The sequence below is a fragment of the Atractosteus spatula genome, chromosome 10, assembly GCF_055471065.1.
Source record: "Atractosteus spatula isolate fAtrSpa1 chromosome 10, fAtrSpa1.hap1, whole genome shotgun sequence".
NCBI classification, from domain to species: domain Eukaryota; kingdom Metazoa; phylum Chordata; class Actinopteri; order Semionotiformes; family Lepisosteidae; genus Atractosteus; species Atractosteus spatula.
In genome coordinates this window covers 1672782-1696492 of record NC_142715.1, presented here as the reverse complement: position 1 = coordinate 1696492, position 23711 = coordinate 1672782, and the positions used below count along the sequence as shown (strand labels likewise).

General features: G+C 41.9%; 1 protein-coding gene across 1 annotated transcript; it reads left to right on the top strand.

The window, feature by feature from the left end:
- Positions 1 to 1245: 1245 nt before the first annotated feature.
- LOC148824493 (major histocompatibility complex class I-related protein 1-like) lies at positions 1246 to 6939 on the top strand. The gene is made up of 8 exons (XM_088926155.1): positions 1246 to 1333; positions 2075 to 2091; positions 3570 to 3585; positions 3650 to 3907; positions 4239 to 4505; positions 5231 to 5521; positions 6060 to 6186; positions 6822 to 6939. Exons 1-8 carry the CDS (start codon positions 1246 to 1248, stop codon positions 6937 to 6939), a joined length of 1182 nt encoding a protein of 393 aa, XP_088782281.1.
- Positions 6940 to 23711: the final 16772 nt, after the last annotated feature.

Here is a 23711-nt window from a genome sequence, read left to right as displayed (position 1 = left end):
AGCAGCGCGGAGGAGAGGAGAGACAGGAGCAGCTCTGTGTCTCACTGGAGGAAACACAGATACAGATACAGATACAGATAAAGATATGACAGACAGCAGGGCTACAGTACAGTCAAATCTCCACCAAACTTTGAGGTTCAATGAAAACTTAAGATACAGTACTAAGCAAATAAAAACTATGAAATACAATATAACCATATACATGAGAATTGGATAGTTCTAAAAAAAATGTATTTTGATCATAATAATTATGATATTAACTATTCCCCATCCAAGCACAGAAATGTATAAACATTGCCAACCATTCAATTAGAATTCCAAGCATTCTGGGAATAAAGCACAGTGCCCACCAGAATAACACAATCCAGCGAAGATACCAGAAAAAAAAATCAAATTGGAATATCAACCTCACTTTTATTTTTGCCACAAATAATTTCCATTGCTGTGCTGGTGACAAATGGGGGCACTACAGTTTACTTTTCAATTACCCACTAAGGATAGCAGATCACTTCTTCTTCTGAAATTCTTATTTCATTTGACGATAATCAGCCAGTATGATTTTCTCAGTCTGATATCCACGTGACTGAGGGAGCTAGGATATCCCATTTTAACAATAGAGTGAGATCTTGTCTTGACATATTTATTAATATCACAGACCTCTGAGTGTGTCTGAGGACCAGTACAGGGCTGTTCCTGTCAGAATGGAGGTTGACTCTCAGAGCTCCAGTGTCAATATGAGGAGAAGCTCTCAGACCTGACTGCTGCCAGAGCCTCTGAGCCTGAGTGGCCATGAGCACTGATTTGCTTCCTGTAAATACACCTAATCTCCCCTTCAAATCTGTCAACACATGCTGTGATCTGCCCATCTCTCTCTCCTCTTTAACGTCATCCTCTCTCACATGCTAACTGCATTGGCTTACAGGTGATAAGCAGAAATGAAAAAAAGTATGAAAAAGTATTTTTCTCCTTCTTGTTTTCTTATTTTCTTCTTGATCACACACATATAATATTGGCTTTTCTTACTTAAATCTCTCTAACTGCCATTACATCATATTCAGTTTTTCCTTTTCTTTTTGATTACAATGAGCAGCTGGAGTAGGATCAATTATGGCTTTAATAACACCATTTGGTTCCGCTAAGAATGAACAAGGTGTTCACTGCTTTTATGAAGCAAGTTTTCTTATTTTATATTTCGTTAAGTTCCCCATGTAGTTGTTCAAAAATGATTTTCCAGAACAATCGCTAATGTTTGAACTAACGTCCTTTCACAAAATTCAGTCTAACCGGCTCATGGTGTACATGTCATCAGGCTGGAAGGAGAAGAAAAGAAACGGTGACACCTCTCTCCTTCTGTTTTCAGCCTGGAATAAACCTCTACTGTGTTCCTTTGCACCTACGTATGCTGACGCAGCTGCCCTACTTGAATTAAATGTCGTCGTGACCGGCATTGTGACGTCACACGGGGACGATACCGTTAAACGAAGTGACTCTGGATTCTTGCTATCAAGCTGTTTACAGCTCAGCGTTACTTCTTAAATGTGACTTCTTTAATATTCGATTCACATGTGAGTCTTCAGTCTTAGCTGTGTGCATTATCTAACTGCCCCTCCCAAAATTGCGTTCTTTGTCCCACGTAATCCCAAATGATTTCCGCTGTTTGGTTTAATTTAAGTGAAAAAAAAAGTTTTCCTCTGTGTTTCGCTTCGCAAAGAAAAGACTAGCTTCGCTGGCTGGAACATACGGGTGACGTACATGTGCCGTCTGTGTTATTGTGACACAAGTGTTAACCCACTTTGTAACAGCTGACACGTCGAATGCTATTGGCTGCACATATATGAGTGAGCTGTGAGGACAAGGCTCTTATGACACATTTGTTTTTGCAGTTACTGGTAACTGACACATGTTTTTTTTTACAGTACCTAGCGACTCCAGACTCCGAGCGCCAGATGTTTCCGCATAACCGATAAACTAACCCCTATGCCCTCAGCCTTAACTGGCTCAGGCTGTGTTCCCGTTAGTCAGTTGCTGCGGAAAAAGCCATGAAGGTCTTTGCGCTGATGTTTCTCTGCTGCAGGGATCTTGTCCATGCGGGTGAGTGCCAAATGTTTTGCTCTTCAAGAAAAGCAGCGAGTTTCAACACCAGCGGCACTTTGGGGGAAATTTGAAAAATTCCCGGTCTGAGTGTGTGTGTGTGTGTGTGTGTGTGTGTGTGTGTGTGTGTGTGTGTGTGTGTGTGTCTGTGTCTAAATAATAGACACATAATTTGTGAATAAATTATTTATTTACTATTATGTGTCTATTTATTTGTGGAATAAATAGACTGGTAGGCGCCCCGTCTCGCACCCGCTGCTTGCTGGGATAGGCTCCTGCTCGCCCGCGACCCTGTACAGGATACCGTGGTTAGAAAATGGATTGGACGGAGTTTCAGAACCTCTTCTGAGTTCTGTTGGACTTGCAGCGCTCATCTCTGTGTGCAAAGGGAGAATGGTAGTGTGAATTTTGGTAAAACGCCAGGAAATTAACACATTGCTGGTCTTTTTGTCTGTTTCCATAATAGTAACACCAGCTGTCAGTGGGGAGGATAGCAGAGGGAGGAAGCCATGGGGATAGTTTGGCCAGTTTGGGTTACAGTGCTACTCTTTTTGAGTAACACCCTGTGGTTTTTGATCATCTCATCTGAAGCACAGCACCTTTTTACAGTGTAGTATCCCCGTCACTATATTGGGGCATTAGGTCCCACACAAGATCACAGGGTGAGCTCCCCCTGCTGGCCCCACTAACACCTCTTCCAGCAGCAACTTCAGCTTTCCCAGGAAGTCTCTCACCCAGTTACTGCCCAAACTCATACCTGCTGAGCTTTAGTGGGTTGCTAGTTGTGAGTTGCAGGGTGATATGGCTGCTGGTGTTTTGTAACACTCTAAACACCAGGTTGTTTTGTAGAGCGATGAGCAGGGGGCATGGCTTCTCAGTCAGTTAAAATGTTCTTGTGTCCTGGAAAAAAAAACATTAAGTCACCAATGACTGGTTAACATCCAGTGGTCCAGTTATCAAAATAGGTCGTAAAATCATGGAAGCGCCGATTTGCTTAATGACCACTTGATGGCGTGTGTAAAAACCGGTTAACAGCGCTAGTCTTTTTTTTCAATGTAACACCAGTCTAAAAATTGCTGCTGTACATAGGTGCTGTGTAGCTTGCGCCCTTGATTTTCTGTTTTAAAAATTAAAAAAAATCCCTTTTCCTCTTCATTCCGATAGTTACAATTCTGACAGGCACAGCAGTGTTGGGGTCTGAGAGTTGGAAGTGAAACTCATCAGTTGGGCTAGCAGCTCAGTTAAACAGTTCATATTAAAATGGCCATTAACCGAGTTGAGCTGAAATCTACAGTGACTATATTCTGTTTCTCTATAGATTCTATATACGCCACTATCAGATACACTCTTGCACTGTGCTGGGAATCGGTTCAATTACAAAGAACAGCATAGTGTCCAGCTGGATTTTCAGACATGTTGCAGATCAGGTTGGAATGATCTCTCACTCTTATTCCCTCTGGTTAATCTGGACTCTCCAGATGGGCCAGACCCAGAGTTAGTGGTCAGGGGGATGGTGGGCACTGTCCAGTTCATTCTCCTGTCCTTGTCCTGTTTCCAGACTCGCACTCCCTGTGGTATTTCTTCACTCTCACAATGGGACAGACCCAGATGCCGGAGTTTGTGGCTGTGGGAATGGTGGACGATATCCAGGTGGAATACTACGACAGCGAGATCGGGAAGATCATCTCTCGACGACACTGGCACCCAGGCTCCGAGGTCGAGGAAGCCATGAACAAGGTTCAAGCAGGCCATGATTTTTATCTCAGCATGAAAAAAAAGCTGCAGCTCCTGATGTCTCACCTGAACCACACGGGAGGTGAGTTGATGACACACACATTCCAAAAGTCTCCATTCCTCCTCCCTGCTGAAAGAGCGCTTGGCTCCACAGAGGTATCCTCAAGGCTCCTGTAGCAAATTACTATATATGGATGTTAACAGTACTGTCTCATTCTAGGCGGGAATGCATTCTATGTGGAGTTTGCATGTTCTTCCAGGGACTGCATAGGATTTTTCGGTCTGGTCCAGTTTCCTCCCCATCCTGGTAGCCTGGTTATATTATCACACTGACTTTCCCTCAGACGCCACAGGCTCACAAGCCACAGTTTGGAAAGGGATATTTGCAGAGGTGCCTGATCTGTGCGTTGCAGGTCAACAGACCTACCAGGCAGTGGCTGGCTGTGAGTTGGGCGATGACGGTACGGCCCGAAACGAGAGCTGGGACGCTTACGATGACCAGGATGTGATGGTCTACAACATGAAGAGCCACAGCTGGACTCTGCTCATCCCACAAGTAGTCATTGATACGGCGTGGCTGCAGGCCACTAAGTTCTTGACAGAGAATTTCTACCAGCCACTGTGTGGCCGGATCCTGAAGAGCTACCTGCTGCAGGGGAGTAACAGGCTGATGAGGAGAGGTCAGCTCTTTAGTCTATGTGTATTTCCTCTACAAGTGGCCAGAAACATCCCGAGCTGTTTCCACACTGTAGCACTCTCCCAATGTTGGTGTACTGTCCATCAATTCCCTAATGGAGTGATGATGTTGCTACATTTGTTTTTCCGGTTTCTTTGCTGGAATGTGTTATTCTGGTGGGCACTGTGCTTTATTCACAGAATGCTTGGAATTCTAATTGAATGGTTGGCAAAGTTTACACATTTCTGTGCTTGGATGGGGAATAGTTAATATCATAATTATTGCTACTGTGGTTTGGGTCAGTGAGCAACAGACAGCAGAATGACCCAGATAGTGGGCACCCCTTTATTTGCATGGCTGTGGCCACACATAGAGGTCAGTGGTATCAGGGCATTAGGGATGTGTAAAAGACCAGTAACAGCTGCCAGTGCATTTGCTGTAATCAGTGTCCTGTATTTTTCTCTCTTTTCTTTACAACTCAGCATCAGGGCTTAAAGGCAATGTGAAATATAATTGGTAACTGATACAGGGAAGCCAAGGTAGGAGTCATATGATGACAAAACTAGTTACAGTTCATGCATTAAAATAATGCAAGTTTTTTTTTCTGTACAGCAGAAAGGACAGTTAAAGAAACCTGCAAGCAAGACATTGTGGTAGTCACTGCCTGATGACATAAAAGATCGACTTTCTACATAAAATACTGTTACTCTTTATTCCCACATGTTGCAGTGAAGCCCAAGGTCAGGGTCTTTCAGAAGAAATCTGGGGTCTCTGGGGGGACAGAAGTGGTCTGCCTGGCCACTGACTTCTACCCCCGGGCCGTGGAGGTGACCGTGCTGAGAGACGGGCATCCCATCCCAGAGCAGGAGCTGAGAGGGGGGAAGGTGTTGCCCAACGGAGACGGGACCTACCAGCTGAGGAAGAGCCTGAGAGTCAGTGAGGAGGAGCAGAGCGAGAGACGCAACTATCCCTGCAGGTTCCAGCACAGCGGTCTGGACAACAAGCTGGAGGTAAACTGGGGTGAGTGAGAGAGAGATCTATCCCGGTCTGGTGATCAGTGCTCTCCTGCACTGTCAGTCTGCTGGATGACTGGGACTCTGGCACAAACTCTCAAGACCTGCACTGCCAGGCCTGACCAGCAGGATGTCCTGAGAGACGCACTGGTGTGCGGACTGTGATCAAACCTTCAGCACAGAGCTATGTGAACAAGTAACACAGGAGAGTGAACTACTGGAGCTGAGAATCAGCCAGGAATCAATCTGTTTTGGTGTCGATGTGCGGTAAAAAATGCACGACACTTCTCACAGAAATAGAAGACGATGTGTGAGAGAGATTCTCCGCAGTTGGATCTCTGTCCCTAAAGACAGAACAGACATTCAGCTGTTGGGCTCAGCTCTGCAGGTTCTTGTTTGACATTGTGATAACCCGGGTGTATATACCAATTCAGCCTCATTCTAGAATAAGCACAGAAAACACTGGATACTAAATCACACACAACGAAACAGACACATACTGTATTCTCATCAAGAGCTCAGTCGTCCCTCTACAGTGTTGACAGATCCAGAGCCCGACGTGAACACTGGGCTCATCGCTGGGGTGGTGATCGGGGTTCTGACTGTGGCTCTGCTGCTGCTCGTTTCTGCCTTTGTCCTCTGGAGAAAGAAACGACAAGGAGAGAGAGAGAGGTGAGAAGATCAATATGGACAGCAGACATAAGAGATAGGAGACAGGGTGAGACAGGAGAAAATGAAAAAAAAATATTTTTTTGGAATTTCTGTTGGATCTGCAATTAAGTTGTTGCAATGTATCTGAGTTGCTTATTATTATACGCAGGTGGGGTTTCATCTGACAGTCCATTAGCTACAACACAGCTCAGATTAGAGCAATTCACTGCTGTCTCACTAACACTGATCTGTGATTTGACATCCTAGGAGCCCAGAGTCCCGGCTGTATGAGCACTGAGGTCAGATACACTGCAGCCCAGGATGACTGTGATGAGTCCTGACAGTGGGAGGCCTCTCTGACTGTAGGAATGTTATGACATATAATGTAACTATTGTACAATTGCCCGGCAACACAGCTGCCAGCTTGTTGCTGTAAGATAAACACAATAAGTTGTGGGAATGGGGAACAAGCTGCCCAGCCATGTGGTGCAAGACCATAGCCTGGCTTCTGTCAAGACACAACTGGAGGAGGTCCTCTAATCAGGATAGAAGGCTCTTCTCTACACAAAGGGTGGTGGAAGTGTGGAACAAGCTGCCCAGCTAGTTCTCTCTGGGCTTCTGTGTGACCTTCTGACCTCTCCTGTTGTGTCTTGCAGGAAAAGAACAGAGCGACACTTTTTCCAACAGCTCTGGTCCCTGAAGAAGCTGTACAGACCGGGCGAAAACTCTACATTGTATGGGCAGAGATGTCACAAGGCCTACATTATTTTTTGAAGGATATTTTTTAAATATTAGATATTTTTCATAAGTAAAATGCATCTGACCGGACTGTATTTCCCTATGGAACAGGACATAGACCACAGGCAGGACAGCGGCAGGAAACCCACTGGAGAATGAAGGTCTGCGTGTTATACAAGGTGTACTGACACTGTTTGGTCACCGGGAGGCACTGCAGGGGATGCCAATTCAACACCACCGGCCCTGAGCCCCATGATCCAGGTGTCGCTGGTTCGAGCCCGGGTCTTGTTATGAGCCCCTTAAAAGCAAAGGCTTTAGGGGGTAAAGAGCTATGAATCTGATCACCTAAATTCTTAATTACTGATGTGCATAATTAGGCATTTTTACCCACCTGGTAAGGTCTATGATCAGCAGATGAGACTGCAGGAAAAATCCTGCAGGATTGTGTCTGTGACACCCTGGTTAGCTAACCTCTTTTATACTCTTTTAAACTTAATACTCTTTTATATCTTAAGCTAATCTGTATTCTGCTATACATGGGTGTATTCTATAGATGGCTATATCCTATTGATGTACTGGATTGTATGCATGTACTGTATTTCAAAGTGCTTGACAGAAGACATCCTGTTACAGCCCAGGTACTATTGGAACTGAGGTGCTATAAGACTTGATTCTCATTGGGCCACCGCTCAACTCTACAGGTTTTTAAACCATGAAGCCTTGATTATAATATTATAGGAACAAGTAATAGGTCTATTCCATGCTGAAAAGAGAAGAAAGAAAACACATCGTTTGGGCTGTGGAGCCTTCTGACACGTGAAGAAGGCTCCACAGCCCAAACGATGTGTTTTCTTTCTTCTCTTTTCAGCATGGAATATGTAACGAACAGTTCTTTCCGGACCCTATGCGGACGACACAATCCGAAGAAGTGGGGAAACACTGGGGAAACGTCATGCAGGAATATGGGGCTGAAGACAGGGGGATGTGTCCAAGGTGCGCTGGTGCACGGGGGAGGTGTGGCCGAGGCGAACAATCCAAAAGAAAAGTCCTTAGAGAGTATCCAAAACAAAGGTAAGTCCAAAACCAGGAGATCCATCAAAACACGGAATTAAAACACGAAGGCCGGGTCGGAACCAGCGGACAGGGAACAGGAAAGGGAACCAAGATTAAAACCTAAACGGGACCAGGCGCTTCCAGGTCCTGGACTCGCACGATACGGAAATAAGATGCAGAGCCCGGATGAGCGTCAGCGCCTGGCTTTTAAGGTGGGCTGGGAATAGGAAACAGGTGCACAGAATAAAGTCTCAAGTGAAAGGGCTGGAGCACCCTTAAGGAGGGGGGACTATAATCGTGACAGAATAGACCTATTACTTGTTCCTTTGCAGCCTACACATGCTGATGCAGCTACCCACCTGAACTACTACAGTAATATAGGGTCTGTTTTCAACTTGTAACCTAATTAGAGTCTTAGTTTAAGCTAATTAGACTCTAAGTCTCAGTATTATATTTAAGAAAGTCAATAAAAGCTCTGATTTTCTGCATCACTGGCTTGGTGCGTTGTCGTTATTGAAAAGACCAGAGTTCTGGGGAAGCCCAGGGTTCGACCCAATGAGCTGATCAATACAGCTGATCAGAAGAAAGTGTCAAGATGGGTCCTTTGTCTTCACAAAGACCAGTAGCTCTGTAACGCAGCCAAAACCAGCAGCCATTTCACTCTGCAACTCACAACTGGCAACCCACTGAAGCTCAGCGGGTGTGAGTCTGGTCAGTGCCTAGATGGGAGACCTCCTGGGAAAAACTAAGGCTGCTGATGGAAGAGGTGTTAGTGGGGCCAGCAGAGGATGCTCACCCTGCGGCCCATGTGGGTCCTAATGCCCCAGTAAAGTGATGGGGACAATATACTGTAAACAGGCACTGTCCTTCAGATGAGATGTAAAACCGAGGTCCTGACTCTCTGTGGTCATTAAAGATTCCAGGTTGTTTCTTGAAAGGAGCAGGGGTGTAACCCTGGCATCCTGGCCAAATTTCCCATTGGAGCTTACCAATCATGGCCTCCTATTATTTACCATCTATGACCTGGCTTCATCACTCTGGTAGCTGGTGTGTGTGGAGAGCGTTCTGACGCAGTATGGCTGCCTGTCGCATCATTCAGGTGGGGCTGCACACTGGTGGTGGTGGGATTCCCCATTACCTGTGAGCGCTTTAAGTGGAGTGTCCAGAAAAGCAATTCTTATTATTATTACTGAACTTGAAGATACTAATATGTACTTCTGTGCCTGCAGGCCTTGTGGGTTTAATGAGAAATTGGTCCCGCTGAATAAAAAGAGGCTGTTTTGAGAAATGGGACGCAGAGCGGTTGCTAAACAAGGTGAGGATGCAGCTGTTGAGCTGTTGAGCCAGTTACATCAGAAACACACATTGCTGGGCAGGGAGCCCGCTCTCGGCTCCACAGCGACCCCCAGTGGACAGAGAGGTAAGGTGAAACCCCGGTCTGGCTTGAAGAGGATGACGGGACGCTCAGGAAGACACCTTGCGTGACGGAGAGTTTTTCCTCAGGTTTTAACAGAACGTCAAATAATACAAAGGAGAAAAGTAATCCAAAAAGTCAAGTGAAAATAAAAACACACAAAACACTATTCTGCCAGAGGTAATGAAAAATCTGAATACAATAACTTAAGACTTTTACATACATCAGATGTGTTATTTTTACCATTTTTAAAGGAGTTCAAGTAATATTTTGCATTTCTGTCTTACACGCCTTAAAGCATGGAGAAGTTTTAGACCATTTTGTATTGCGAATGTGATATTTACCTGTTATTAATAACACATTAATTGGAAAAAAAACATTTTCTTTTCCATATTACAGCTCACAAAGTATAAGAACTATGTTGTTATAAGAACTAATAACTATAACAACTAATAACATATCAATGTCCTTACATCTGGCATTCACATTTAAATGCTTAAAGATAAAGCTTTACTAAATCTATCTAAACAACTTTGTATATATATAAACAGCTCAAAATAAATGTCAGAGTTCTTTTCCTTGCCTTACATAAATCATCTTATTCATAAAACCTAGGACAAGTTTTAAATGTGATTTATTTTACCTTGTTTGTAAGGCAGTATAAGTCAGAAGTTGTCCAAACTAATTCCCAGATAATGTTTTAAACAGTGTTCCCAGAAGATACACAGGGAGGATTGACGTAGTGTTGACATGGATTCTTTATGTGGTTATTGTTGTCGTTTTGTCTTCTTTTCCATACCTTCCAAAAATAGATTAATTGTAAAATCTGGAATACTGACAGTTAAAAATTTACTTTGAAGAAACTCCCAGCTTTCTCGGGGATCAAAGACTGGAACCTGTCCAAAAATTCAGTGGATTGAAATTGGGAATCACTATGCATAGAGAATTATTGTTTTGAATATATTGTAATGGAAAGTTACTGAAGAAAAGTTTTATCCTAAAAATGTCGTGCACGGGCAGAGCTGTGTTGTAAAAGCAGTTGGATTCTATGAACAAAGTGAGATTGTACCTCAGCAAGTCAAGGGCACAGGATGTTCTAAGAATATGTTTATCTCTGCCCCAGCAAAAAAGGCAGATACAAAACTGCACGTACAGTAGCTGTCTTCTCTGTCCTTCAAGGCTGCCTGTCTTTGTAATGAAGTAAGAAAGTTGAGGTGTTGCATCAGCTAAGTGTATAAAATAAGGGACCTTTCTCTATTTTACTTTGAAATCAGCTCCCACTTGCTGCACAGACTAGTGGTTGCTGTCTTTCCCTATTGCGCAATATGAATAAAGACCTTACTGAGTGAATGAGAACACCTCTCCTGGCTCTTCTTTGATAAAGATTCCACGACAATATAGTTTCTAATTTCAGTTGATTTTGAAAGTTATATTTTAGTTACAAAATTCTAAAATGTTCAAATTCAGTTCTCGTCCTCCTTTACTACAGAGAATCAAGAAGGTCTTTGCGCTGATACTCTGCTTTGGCGATCTGGTCAATGCGGTTAGCACAACGTTTTGTTTTTCAATGTCTTTCGATTACAGTTTGACTTTCAGCTTTCGTCTCTGTGTGCGCAAGCCTCGGCTTGTTCGCGTGAGTCTTGGTGAAAGAAACGTGCATTGTGAAATTCACACATCACAGCTCTTTTGGAGATCGGAAGTTCTCAGTATAAGAGCAGCCAGAACTCGCTTGGAATATTTTCCCTGTATCATTGGCTGGGGGTATTTTTTTAAACAGACCTGTGGGCCCCATTGGTCCATAAAAATGTTGAATAGTTTGTGAACCAATGATTGGTTAGATGCAATGGTTTCGCAGTTCAAATTTATTTTAGCGGATGTATTGGGTGATCTCGGGTGGAAGTTTACGGTTGCCGGCCTCAAAATGTGCGGTAGAAAATATGATAGCGGGGCACAAGAACGAAAAGCACAGCGGTTAAAAGAGCAGTGTGAGCAGGATCGACATAAAAAGATCCCCAGATTGACTGGTTATTTCAAGTTTGCTGAGCCCGACCCCCATCCTGGGTTTGCGGCTAACATTGCAGCCAGTGCTACAACAACCGCGGTTGAGAAGTTAGCTGCAGCGAGCTCTGGCCGAGGCGCAGTCTACATCCATGCCGCTCATGAGGACGAGCAGCTCCCGCAACGGAGTCACAGGAACATGAGTCAGAGGCAGAGCCGTCCGAAACGCCACCATCTCCACAAGACTCACGAGCCGTGTCCGGGCCGCCGCCATGGCTGTTGCACCTGCTGCCGTGGAGCTAACAGAGGCCGAAACACCCGCTCCCGCTTCCTAAAACCCAGACCCAGCGGCTTTGCAGCATCAGAAAGACAACATAAGAGGTATTTCTCTAAAACCCTCTTCAAAAGAAAACTCGGAAATGACGAGTAAATTATTTGGGGATAGTGATAATCAGTCCTGACTAACCGTAGGCTATAGTGACTGGAAAAGAGCAGTTGCACGCTTGGCTGAACACAAAGTGTCGGAGAGCCCTAGGAAGGCTATGGTTGTATACGTTATGCGCTGGGCTGATAATGGTCTAATAGATTCAGAACTAAAGACAGTTTGACAACGAATATGAGTATTGGACTAAAATCTTGAAAAGGGTGGTTACAGTGGTGAAGTTGTTAGCAGAGCAAGGGCTGCCTTTACAAATAATTGCTACAATACATACAATACAGTGTATACAATACATTGGTAATCGTTAAATAATTCCTAGAATCCATTTTGTGAGATAATGCAAAACGATTTCAAATTTACAAAAAATATATCTAACATGTTAAATGTAATGATTGAGGGGTATTTCCTAGTGCACTAATAAAACAAAATAATGCTCAGATGTAAGCTATTTTACATTTATTTTAGAGCAGTTAGAACTCATTTTCTGTAACCAAATGTTTTTCACTTTAACAATGATTAGTAGCTTATGTTGATCGAGGAAAGCCTGGAATCACAGTGCGAAAGATGACATAACTCAGATGACAGATCTCTTTGTAACCAGAGCACAGGGCAGACCTGGCAGATCTGGCCATGTACAGAACATTTCTTCACTCATAGATACAAAACAATTTGGGTGCCATATCAGCCAACTACTCACGTAATTCGTTCAGTAAAATTAACTGATTATTTTCCATCTTATAGTTTTTTACACAGTCAGTGAACAGAACTTTTGCTAGTCCTATACATATAATATTTTTAAGTGATGACTCAAAACACTCCAACATGTTCCTTATCAAATTACTGAAATAAAAACATCAAACACTTCCATTAGAAGTCATTTTCAGTGATGCATAATGACACAGGTACTTATGAATGAGAATGGAATATGAAATGGAATTGTTGGATATCTTAGAACAAAACACCATTACAGGTTAGGGTGTGTGTTTAAACCATGTAGTCTTCATTCATATAGGAAGAAACAGTTTTCAGGTTAATATTTGTCTTTTAAGAGCAACTAATATGAATTATAGGAATTAATATCAAGTCTTGCTATTTCACAATGTTTCAAAGGTGAATCACCTAAATAGATTTACTGTATATAGATATAAAACCCATATATATACAGTATAGGCTACTATAATATATACATAATTTTAACTGAACAAAATGTTACAATCTTTTTGCATTCAGCTATAAATTTATTTCCCTTTTAAACCTACAAAACTGTGCATTATTCTCAAATTAATTCCAAATAGAGCGTGAATATAGTCTGAAGATGTTACATAACAGTGCCCACCTATGACCAGACAAAACTACAGCAAGTGATTGTAAGAAACATGCCAGACACCGGAAGCAGTTTTTTAATAATACATTTCCAATAAAATATTTGTACCATAACATTTCAGTCCCTTTCTTTCGACGTGATTACAAAAACTGCAGACCCTTAAAAACATAAAAATGACCTCTCCACAGAAATGATCTTTGCAGTAAAAAAAGTGATACCCTATTATGTTACTAAAGGAAAATCACTTTACAATAAATAAGCATAACCTGTCTGTTCCCCCGGTTTAAAAGAGTGATGCAAACATGATCATCCAACTGTGTATACCTGCAAGACATTGTACTTTGTGAAATGTTAAGCTGTGAACCTGAAATCAGTGAACACCTGTTCCTTCAGAAATCAAAGCACTTTTCCAAAACACACAGCCGAGTGAGTCTTCATTTATTAATTGAACCTTAATTAACCCAGGTGATTTGTTTTACTGTCTAAATTACCAGTCTTCTTTCAGAGATTTGAGAGCCAGTGTCCTACAGATTTCCGTGGTCATGATTGTGTTTAAATCTGAGCTCAGACTTGTGACTCTGAAAGGATGTCCCTGGAGTCGAGAGCAGTACTGTTGGACACGCACACCCACCCCGCGTGGGCTGAAGATGGTCTTTATTCTGCTGTCGTTACCACAGGCTAGTATGGCCCAAATCACAAGGTGGACGCCTTTATGCACTTCTTAGCCTACTTAACTCTGAAAAGGGATCCTTCTTTTTCCACAGTGATTTAAAAGGCACTACAGAGCCTTGCTCTGCAGAAGCGCCGCCCTGCTGCTTCGACAGCTGACCTCCGTGAGATCCGTGCTCTGTTCATCTCAGCTCAGTACAAGTTGGAGTTGGACTGCTTCTCCAGAAAGCGCCACTTGTGCATTGTCAGCGCTCCCGGCAGCGACAGCGGTCATGACAGCACACATGGACTTGCGATTCACCAGCACAGAGGGCAAGAAACGTGCGTCCTGAACAAAGAAAAGAGTCCGACGTGAAAAGGGAAAGCCTGGGGCACCTCCTGCTGATAGCTCCAGAAAGAACTGACAGCAGCAGAGCGTTTTATCCTCCAAGGATACTTGTTTATGCCGAGAGTGGTCAAAGTATGGAACAGTTTGCCAGGCCCGTTGCTGGAGTAGATATCCTGGCCTCGTGATGAGATCCTGGGCTCACTAAGAAGCTCCCGGTGGTTTGCAATCTTTATGTTATTTTGAGCTGCTTTGGAGTTGACGAAAAGCTCGTCTTTGTCTCTCTGCACAGCCAAATTGCAAATTATCAGCAATTTGGTACGAGATGCCATGAAGGCACCAGAAATACATTGGAAACAAATGGCCTCTCTCTAGGGACCTTTAAGCAGTAGAGATACATGCGAAAAGAGGTGGCTTTTTTCCTCCCGGTTTTGAACCAGGGAAGCTTTCACGTGTTAGGCGAATGTGATAACCAGTACACTATGGAAAGCTGCGGGCACTGCTTTTGCTGCTGGCTCTTGTTGTGAATGCAAGGAGCTGTGTTTTTTTAATCTCACATCATGCATCATTAACCAAAAGTGCCAGTGCATTTTTCATTATGTCACTTGAGCAGTGTGGGGGCTCCAGAGGGACTTGGAGACACAAAGGGTCTAGTTTGCGTATCGGGCAGAGAAAAGGACGCATTACTTTAGGCAGGGGACACTGGAGAGAGGAACAAAGGGCACAATGAGCTGAAGTGCAGAAACCCAGGATTGAACGAGGGCCCCTTAGATCTTCAGTCTAACGCTTTCCCAACTGAGCTGTTTCAGCTGCGCATGCAGGAGCTCTCCCACCGCCAGCTCTGGCCTTCGAGTGTTTCAGCATGAGCACACCCACCAAGAGGAGCGGTAGAGTTGTACAGGAATGCATGCGACGTCCAGGAAAGGATTAGCAACAGCACCCCACTGGGTGTCCAGGCATGAAAAAATGGCCACAATTTAGGTTCTGACATGTGGAGGTGTGAGGGGTTGCTGAGCCAGTTTGGACCAGACGTTCGGTGGAGGGAGCAGGGAAGCAAACACCTGAAGTTTTGCACAATCACAGCTCTCTAACACCCCTAACATCTGCTCAATAATCTACTGAACATACCTGCCCCTCACAGAGTCAGTGGAAAAGCCCCCGAGTGGGAGTAATGGAAGGCACAAGAGCACAGCTCTCTAACGCCCCTAATCCCTAGTGGCTGACGGGAGGCACAAGAGATAGGGGTCTTCTCTTCCTCTCACGAGCTGCGGGACACAGCGGACACACAAAAGGCTCTGCAGCGCCATTTTTGTAAAAATGCAGTTGTGTCGTATGACATAGTCCAGCTCCTTGCACCTCTGGGGCAGAAAAGGCAGCCTCAGACGTGCCCACAGCCATGCCGGCTCGAAGTGGGGGGAGAAATTCTCCCTAAACCACCTCAGACACTGGTGCCCTGAACCATTTTGCCACAATCAGCCTGTGGAACACACTGGTTAGGGCACCCCAGGAGGCTCCCCCCATGGTCCCCAGACTTAACCATCAACTCCAGCCAGGCTGGGCCTGCTGCACCGTGCACCGGTCATAGCTTCTCCAGCCAGCTGTCCAGGAGGCTGAGCTTGAGCTGCTCAAATTCCTGGCAGATCTTACTGCCAGACAGCTCATCATCAACCTCCCGCGCAGTGTCGACAATAGCCTGAGCAGGCAGAAAGCCGTCCTTTATTTTGTAAAAAAAGATCCATGTACTTAGACAATCCAACATCATAACAAAGTCTATTCCATCGATACCCGATCAGGGTGGTTGAGTAAAGAGGCTGCTTCAGCAGCTGGGCTCTCGTCTTCAGCATGTAGGAGACACACTGCAAGACGAACTCCCCCATGCCAGCAAGACTTCCCTGTAAAAGGGGGGCAGATGTTTCACCAGCCCTGGACTCATCAGGAGAGCCTTCCACCCCACACCCCCACAGGTCTTGAGGTGACGCCCCATACAGATCTTCCAGATGCTATGATTATCCGTGTCAAGGAACCTCTTCAGCTTCAGGCTGACATCAGACAGCCCCAGCCCACCCCTGGAGACTTCTCCAATAACGGTGTTGTAGGCAACCCACGGAGGTTCCCCCCCGACACAAAGCATTTGCATTTGAGGACTTTGCATTTGTGAAGGAGAAAAGAGCATACCGAAGTCTTCTATGTGATGTTGTACGAGAGACTCAGACTTATAACTTCTTCGCTGGACCATGTGAGTCAAAACTGCTTAATATTGTATATGTTAATAGTCTGGAGATGCATGCAAGGGAGAAATTCCTCTATGTAAAAGAGTTGCACAGAAAAGTAGTGTGTCTCCCATATTGTGCTGGTTATGTCCTTTTCCCTCTTCTACATGGAATAGAACATAATCCTGTTCCATGAAGAAGTTGCAACTTTGCTTCTGTCTGCTCTTTTCTCATGGTTAAGTTTAAATTTTAGTTTGTGAGGAATTGCATGTAGTGAATACCATCAAACTACAAATGTATAAATAAAGCAGAATGTTTATTATTGAATTATGTGTTTTTATTGAGTATAATCATTATAAGCGAACACAAGTGTAGTAATCGGCACCACAATCTGAATTAAGACTCAAAATTAAAATGTGTATGTCTGTTTCAGGTGATGTGGACACGCGCTGTTTGGATAGAGCAGGAGGGGGAGGTTGAGGGAGTCCTGCCCTCAAACTGGGTGGATGCCCGAAGAGAGTATGTGTGGTGGCCGAATGATCCAAAGCAGGCCACAAAACTATACAAAGAGAAGGCCAACCCTAATAAAGATACTTGGGTTACCTTCAAGGTCATTAAAGTTAAACATACATCAGGTATAGCTTTCTTTGAAAATAAGAGCAAATTCCTGTTAATTATTATAAATTCCGATTGAATATTTACAGTAACTGTCTATGTACATGTATTAGTGCAACAATACCTTTTTCATATTTGATCATATGTAATGTAAATATAATTATTTGTAGACAAGAAATCAGAGTGTGATCACTTTGATTTAACCACCTGTTACGGATGCTGAAGACGAGGATGAGACACCCAATCCAAAACGCAAAAGTAAGAAGCGGGTGTTCTCCGATTACGTTAATGGTATGTAAAAGTAACAATCTCAATAGCTATATTTTTAACCAGTTATTAATATCAACTGATGCCTTATTTAGCTTGTACCTTGTTATTGATTTTTTTTACAAACCTTTAAAATAAGTCATTTTGAAAGGTGTTCTGTATGAAAATGTTAAAAATCTTATCAGATTTGTTGATCATGGAAATTGCTAAGAATTTTGGTTAGCTTATTCTATGTTAAACTAATTTTCAGTATTATACTGAAATATGATAATTTTTTATTATATTACAGACTTTGATTCTGATGCTGCTACTCCAAGTAAGTACATTTCTCTGCCTTCAAATTTCCCAAAATAAAGGAAATACATTTATTGTAAAAAGTTACAGATCAAGTTGATTAAATAATGTAATTTGATATGAAATATTTTACTGCCATATTTTTTCTGTTTAGAAAAGAAGAAGCCACTGAAGCTGCCAGTGCCACCCCCAAAACTGAGGTTCTCTCCTAGGAAGAGTGTCTCCCAGAGCTCACTCAGCTGTTCAAGTACGCTTAAAGGTAGGTTATTGCAATCAAAGTTAAAATGTTTTCTTAATGTCCTTAGAAGATAACCATCATCAATCATATTTAAAGACAAGTTAACACCATTCTTTATGTTATTGAAGCCCAACCATCAAAGGTGAGAACTTCCCCAAGGAAAAAAAACGTGCCGAGCTCTGGCTTCAACATTCCTGAAGTTATTACTACATCTAATTACTCTATGAAATTGAGATGAAATTCACAAGTTATTTTTTTTATTACGTCTGAGGTTATGTCACTGTACTTTCCTAAGTCTGGAGAACTGTCTACCATAAGCGAATTATATTCAAAGATTATTGGACTGGTGAACATTTTACGTCCATACTTAAATATTAAATTAATCTGCAATATTATATTAACAGCCAAGGTAGTCCAAACTGGGACCTCACCACGCAAAGATTGAAGCCCTAAGCAAGTTATAAGACCAAAGTCTTCAACCGAAGTACTTAGTACATTACTTGTATCATATTAATTGAATTATTAAATTTAAGAATAGTTTATGATCCCTCTGCAAATGATTTGTTAAGTATGAGATTATTGTTAACTTTTTAATTTCTAGTATCAAACCAGGATTGGCCAGATGGCAGAAATGATCCTGGAAGACTGTAAAAAAGTATGTCTTTTTTAATTGTATAAAGTAATAAATAAAACTACCCATATTATAGTTTTACACAGAATGTATTTTAATTATGTGTAGGCTCGTATACAATATAAAAATAAGTTGTCTTTTACCACAATGCTACAAACGACACAAACATATTCAAAATTGAAGCTATGTTTTTAATAAATACACCAATGGAGTTTAATTGACATTGTTTATAGAATCCTAGTTCAATGACAGACTAAATGACTAAATTGAAATATTAAGTTGTGTGATAAAGTAAATGTTTTCCATAACTGAATTCTTTTCAGAGTCTCCCAGGCAGAAGACCACATCCAGACCAGAAGAGAAGAGAGAGAGATATCCTCCTTCAGAAGGAAGTACAGTTAAAATGAACTACAGATGTGGGAATTTTTACTTTTTGAGATTATAAATTGCATGTAGCACATTAGCAACACTACAGTTATGCTAATGTGACAATAGTGTAAGAAAATCCTAACCCAATTCCTTTTAAATGCTGATATAAAATGTAAATTATTTCAGAGTTTTAGAAGCGGGTATTGGGCCTCCTGATAGAAATGAGGGATGAATTGAGGCGTTTGGGTATGTCCACAGAACCGGTGGACTCCCAATTCCACATCAGGATTCTGACCACAATGGAAGAGTTCTGTGCATACGAGCAAGCACTTGACAGCATGGACAATCAAAACCTGCTGGTATGATATTGTATTCTCACTGTGGTGTCGAAAATATTCACTACTAATATTCTAGGTTTCAGATAGGTCATAATTTTATAGCCTACATCTGATTAATATGATCCATCTCTGGCATACGTTCATATTTTTAGTTTATAATGTATAATCTTGCTTATCCTTTAATGGCAAAATAAAGTGTTTTCATGTTCTAAAAAGTTACTACAATTTTTTTTTTACTTTGAAAAATGGTCACTTTGTATTTTTAGACTGAGAAAATACTGCAAAAAAGTGCAGTTAATATGTGAAAATGTGTTTGTTCCATGAATGTGTAAATGGGTATGTCTGATTAGTTGATTAATGAAGATCTAGTAGTAAAAATAGCTTCTAATATTATTTCTAATATAATATTATTTCCAGATAAACCAACTTCAGAGAGTAGGCGGCAGTGATGTCAGAGAGAGTGTTTTCACAGTCTTGTCAAGGTATTGCTTATTGATTTTTTAAAATGTTTTTACATTACATTTTTACTTCGATCAAATTAACATATCCACAGAATTGAGCTTATAGATACCTATGTGTTAACCACTGAATGTGCAAGGTGTAAAACTGCAAAATTGTCTTTTAAAATATAAGGATTACAGTACCACATTTGATCCTAAATATTTGAGTAAATAAATGTTGAGTGGAAACTCACTTGAAAAAATGTCTAAACTCAGTGAAAATTTGGTTTTCAGACTTATGACAAATGAACTGATGACAGAATTCAACTTCGCTGGCACAAACCGAAAAGATAAACAACAAAAGAGGGGCCTGGGAGACACAAATCTTTATAGAGTAATTAAAGGTACTCATATTCTATGTTGTACTTTCAAACTTTGGGTACTCTTTAATTAGGACAGACTTTATTACTCAACTGCTATGATGCAAGCCAAATTGTATCCGTTTATTTCAGCTTTGAGCTTAGTAAACCTTAATGGTTCATTTTTGAGATTATACTCAAGAAGATAATAATCATCATTTATTTGAGTAGTAATATTATATAATTTTCTCCTAGCTGCGGTGCTGAAGTCCCACCCTACATCAACAGAAAAAGAAATAAAGGAGCACGCAATGTGTTACTTGAAGAATGCATATGCAAGGCAGGGGGGCAGGAGATCTGGACACTGAAAATAATAGGTTTTTGGTTCTAACTGTTAGGACAATTAGACAGGGTTTGCAAATAGTGGACAAAAATCGTCTTAACTTCCATTGTAATATTTTTTTTCTTGGAAATATAGAAGTTGTGCATTTTAAAATTTATATTTGAATCAAAATGTGGTTTTGAGTTAGATAGTGTGTTAATGTAATTAGTTTGTGTTTGTCATTACTATACTGTATATTGATGTTACCAGAATTTGTAGCTGAAGTTTAAGACTAGTTGTGTTTGTTTTATGATTATTGCCCATATGTTGATTGTTGATTGATTGTATACAATGTATAATTTGAAATACATGTTTTTCAGATGTGAATGTGTATTTTCAGAATAAATTTTGAAACCAAATCATTTCTTGGTTTACTAGTTTCTACACCTGTAAAACCTGTCTTTGATGTATAATAGACCTCTAAAGTTATCCGTATAATAGACCTCTAACCATATACGTATAATAGTCTTCTAACCATATATGTATAATAGTCCTCTAAAGTTATCCAAAACTCCAACCATATATGTATAATAGTCCTCTAAATTTATCTGTATAATAGAACTCCAACCATTTATGTATAATGAACATATAATCATAGATGTATAATTGACGTATAACGATAGACGTATATTAGAATTTCATTCTAGACGAATTGCAGACCACATTTAGACGTCTAAGGTATGCGTTTAATAGACGTATATTATACGTCTTTTGCCCACTGGGTCACTCGTATTTAATACAGTCTCATTTTAATAAATTCCCCCGTTTTACTGCTTGTTTCAATGTGTTTTCATTCTTTACATTTCATTAGTGTGAAAGACGTGACCCTGTACTGGATACAGAGCATAGAAACTGGACGGACCTCTGTTCACGACTAAAGGCACACAGTATAAAGAGTTAATTAATTGTAATTAATGTCATGAGCTGTAATGAGTCCCGGTGTCGGAGTAACTGTACTGATAACAACACAGACTATTATATTAGTGAGAGTAACAGTCAGGAGATCAAATCTCTTTCTAATAAAATGGGACATCACCCGACTAATCCATTTCTGGAATTTTTAAATAGTTTTCTTGAGAGTGAAGTAACGGGACATTTTAATCAGAAAGTGTTGCTGTAAAAAGCGAAGTTCCCAGTTTTTATACTTGTCCAGAAACTGTCCCCGCTCTGACCTCTCCTCCAGTCGCTTCTCATGTGTCTGTTCTGGCGGGTTTCTGTCCAAAAACACGTTACAGGACTCCCGTCTCCTGTGGAGAGACATGTAGGGTCGTGTCAGTGCAGAAATCCCACATTGTAAACCAGTTTACCGGAATCCCACAGAACACAAAGTAGCAAAGGGACGATCCAAAGACGAAATCCAAAGGCTGGGTCGATAAGGGAGGCAAAGGGTCCGGTAACGAGAGATATCCAAAAACAATCCAAAAGACAAAATCCAGAAGGCGAGGTCAAAAGGTGGAGGCAGAAGATTCGTAACAGGAGATCAGTCGAAAGGCTTGGAAACACGCACTGGAGAATACTACAAGAGGCTTCTCAATAGTGAGCGTGGGAATGTGTGTGTGAGGGGAGTTTAAATACTGAAAGGAAAGGGGTGTGATTGGATAATTGGTTAGGGAGTGAGAATTTGAGGAATCTGGTGCATGTGAGAATGTGATGGGTTCAATCAGGGATGAGATTATGAAACAGTGGTTCTGGGAATGCAACGGTGTGACAGGGATAGAACGGCGTTTCCGAGGTAGAGTGTGGGGCCACAGAAATTAAAGTAATATATTATTCTGCTTACTTCTCATGCAGTCTTCTCAAGTCTTTGGAAGGACTGTGAATTGGCTTTCCCGCAGATGAAATGAAAAACTCCTCTGTCTCCCTTCACAGCTGCTGACCTGGGCATTACATCTTAGTTTAAGATTAAACATCTGATAAAACACAAATAAAATGCAAGAAAGGTACATTCCAGATTTTCTCAAAATACTGTACAACATGGAAGCTATGGAGGTGGAGGACATGGATTTTAATTGGCTTCTGTGAAAATTGGCCATGGTGTGAGTGAGTCCTGTGATGGACTGGTGTCACATTATCTGTGATAGTGCTTTGCACCCACTGCTTGCCAGGATTGTTCCAGTTCCACCACAACCCTGAATCGAGTTGATGGGTATATTAATGTATATTAATCATCTTACATCTTCCTGTTCTTCACTCTATAGGCATCCTCTCACGAGGCACCAGTAAATGTAGGGGTTTTGTGCTTAACTGGGATAATTATTAATTGTAGCAGCAAGTCACAAAAATTATTCTTCTGATAGCTATTAGAATCAACCTTGCAGGATAACTCAAACAATGCACACACGCGGATACTAATACACGACAATACATTTATTAATACATAAAATGTACATAAACATAACAGATCTTATAGAGGGGGTTAGCAGTATACAAAAGGTATATATTCAATCACGAAGAGTTACAAACCAAGAGGGACATACATTCCGTATATCATTCATTTAGACCGTTTTGTAAATGAACTTTGTTACAACTTGTACATTAGATACTCAAAAGCCAGTACATGACTCATAGGAATTACACTGATATCAACTCAGGTCGAGGTAACAATTGAATTCTCGAGCTGTAATGCAGAATGTTGAATACTCATCTGCTCTATGGGTATTCAGATCTCCCGCGGACGCAAAGAAGCAGTGGCAGGCTGTTGCCGTGTCCAATCGGCGCTCTGTGGCCTGGTGCAAGGCAGTGCTGGTTCGACGTGAGAGAAGGAGAAGGAGGGAGAGATTTCTGCAGCGGTGCGCTGCTGATGCTCTCTGAAGACCGGCTAGTTAGTGTTGGCTGAAACTAGCAGAGTTTGCACACAGAAAAGTCACAATCTTTAGACAGGAAGAAGACCGGTTCGTTCCCGATGTAGTGCAAGTCCTGAATACTGATATTCAGCTGTCCACAGTTCCAACCATAGTTTACTCGTTGATCAGGTGAGCGTTCGCGATGGGTTCACGAGGCTTGCTGCTGGGCTAACCTCAGGTGGATCCTTTGGTTACACGCTGGCAACCTCCGTTCTCGACTCTTAGAACAAAGGAAAAGTCCTGGCACTCGGACACATTGGCCGTTACGTGACTGTCTGAGCTGAGTCTGAGGATGTCCAGGAGGAGCTGGAGTTTTACCTGGAGGTACTACGGTCGCTCATTGGTTGAAAGTTCCATGGGCATTCGAGAATCATTTTGTGACTTACTGCTACAATTAACAATTGTCCCAGTAAATGCACAAACCCCTACAGTTACTGGTGCCTCGTGAGAGGATGCCTACATTTACTGGTGCCCCGTGTGAGGATGAGTAACCATGAACTCTGACCTTGGGGTTGTAAACCACTTGGGATGAGACTCTCCCTTGGAATCTCCCAGACAGTGAGGCACCAGCGATGACCATTAATTAGGGTGGCTGATGTG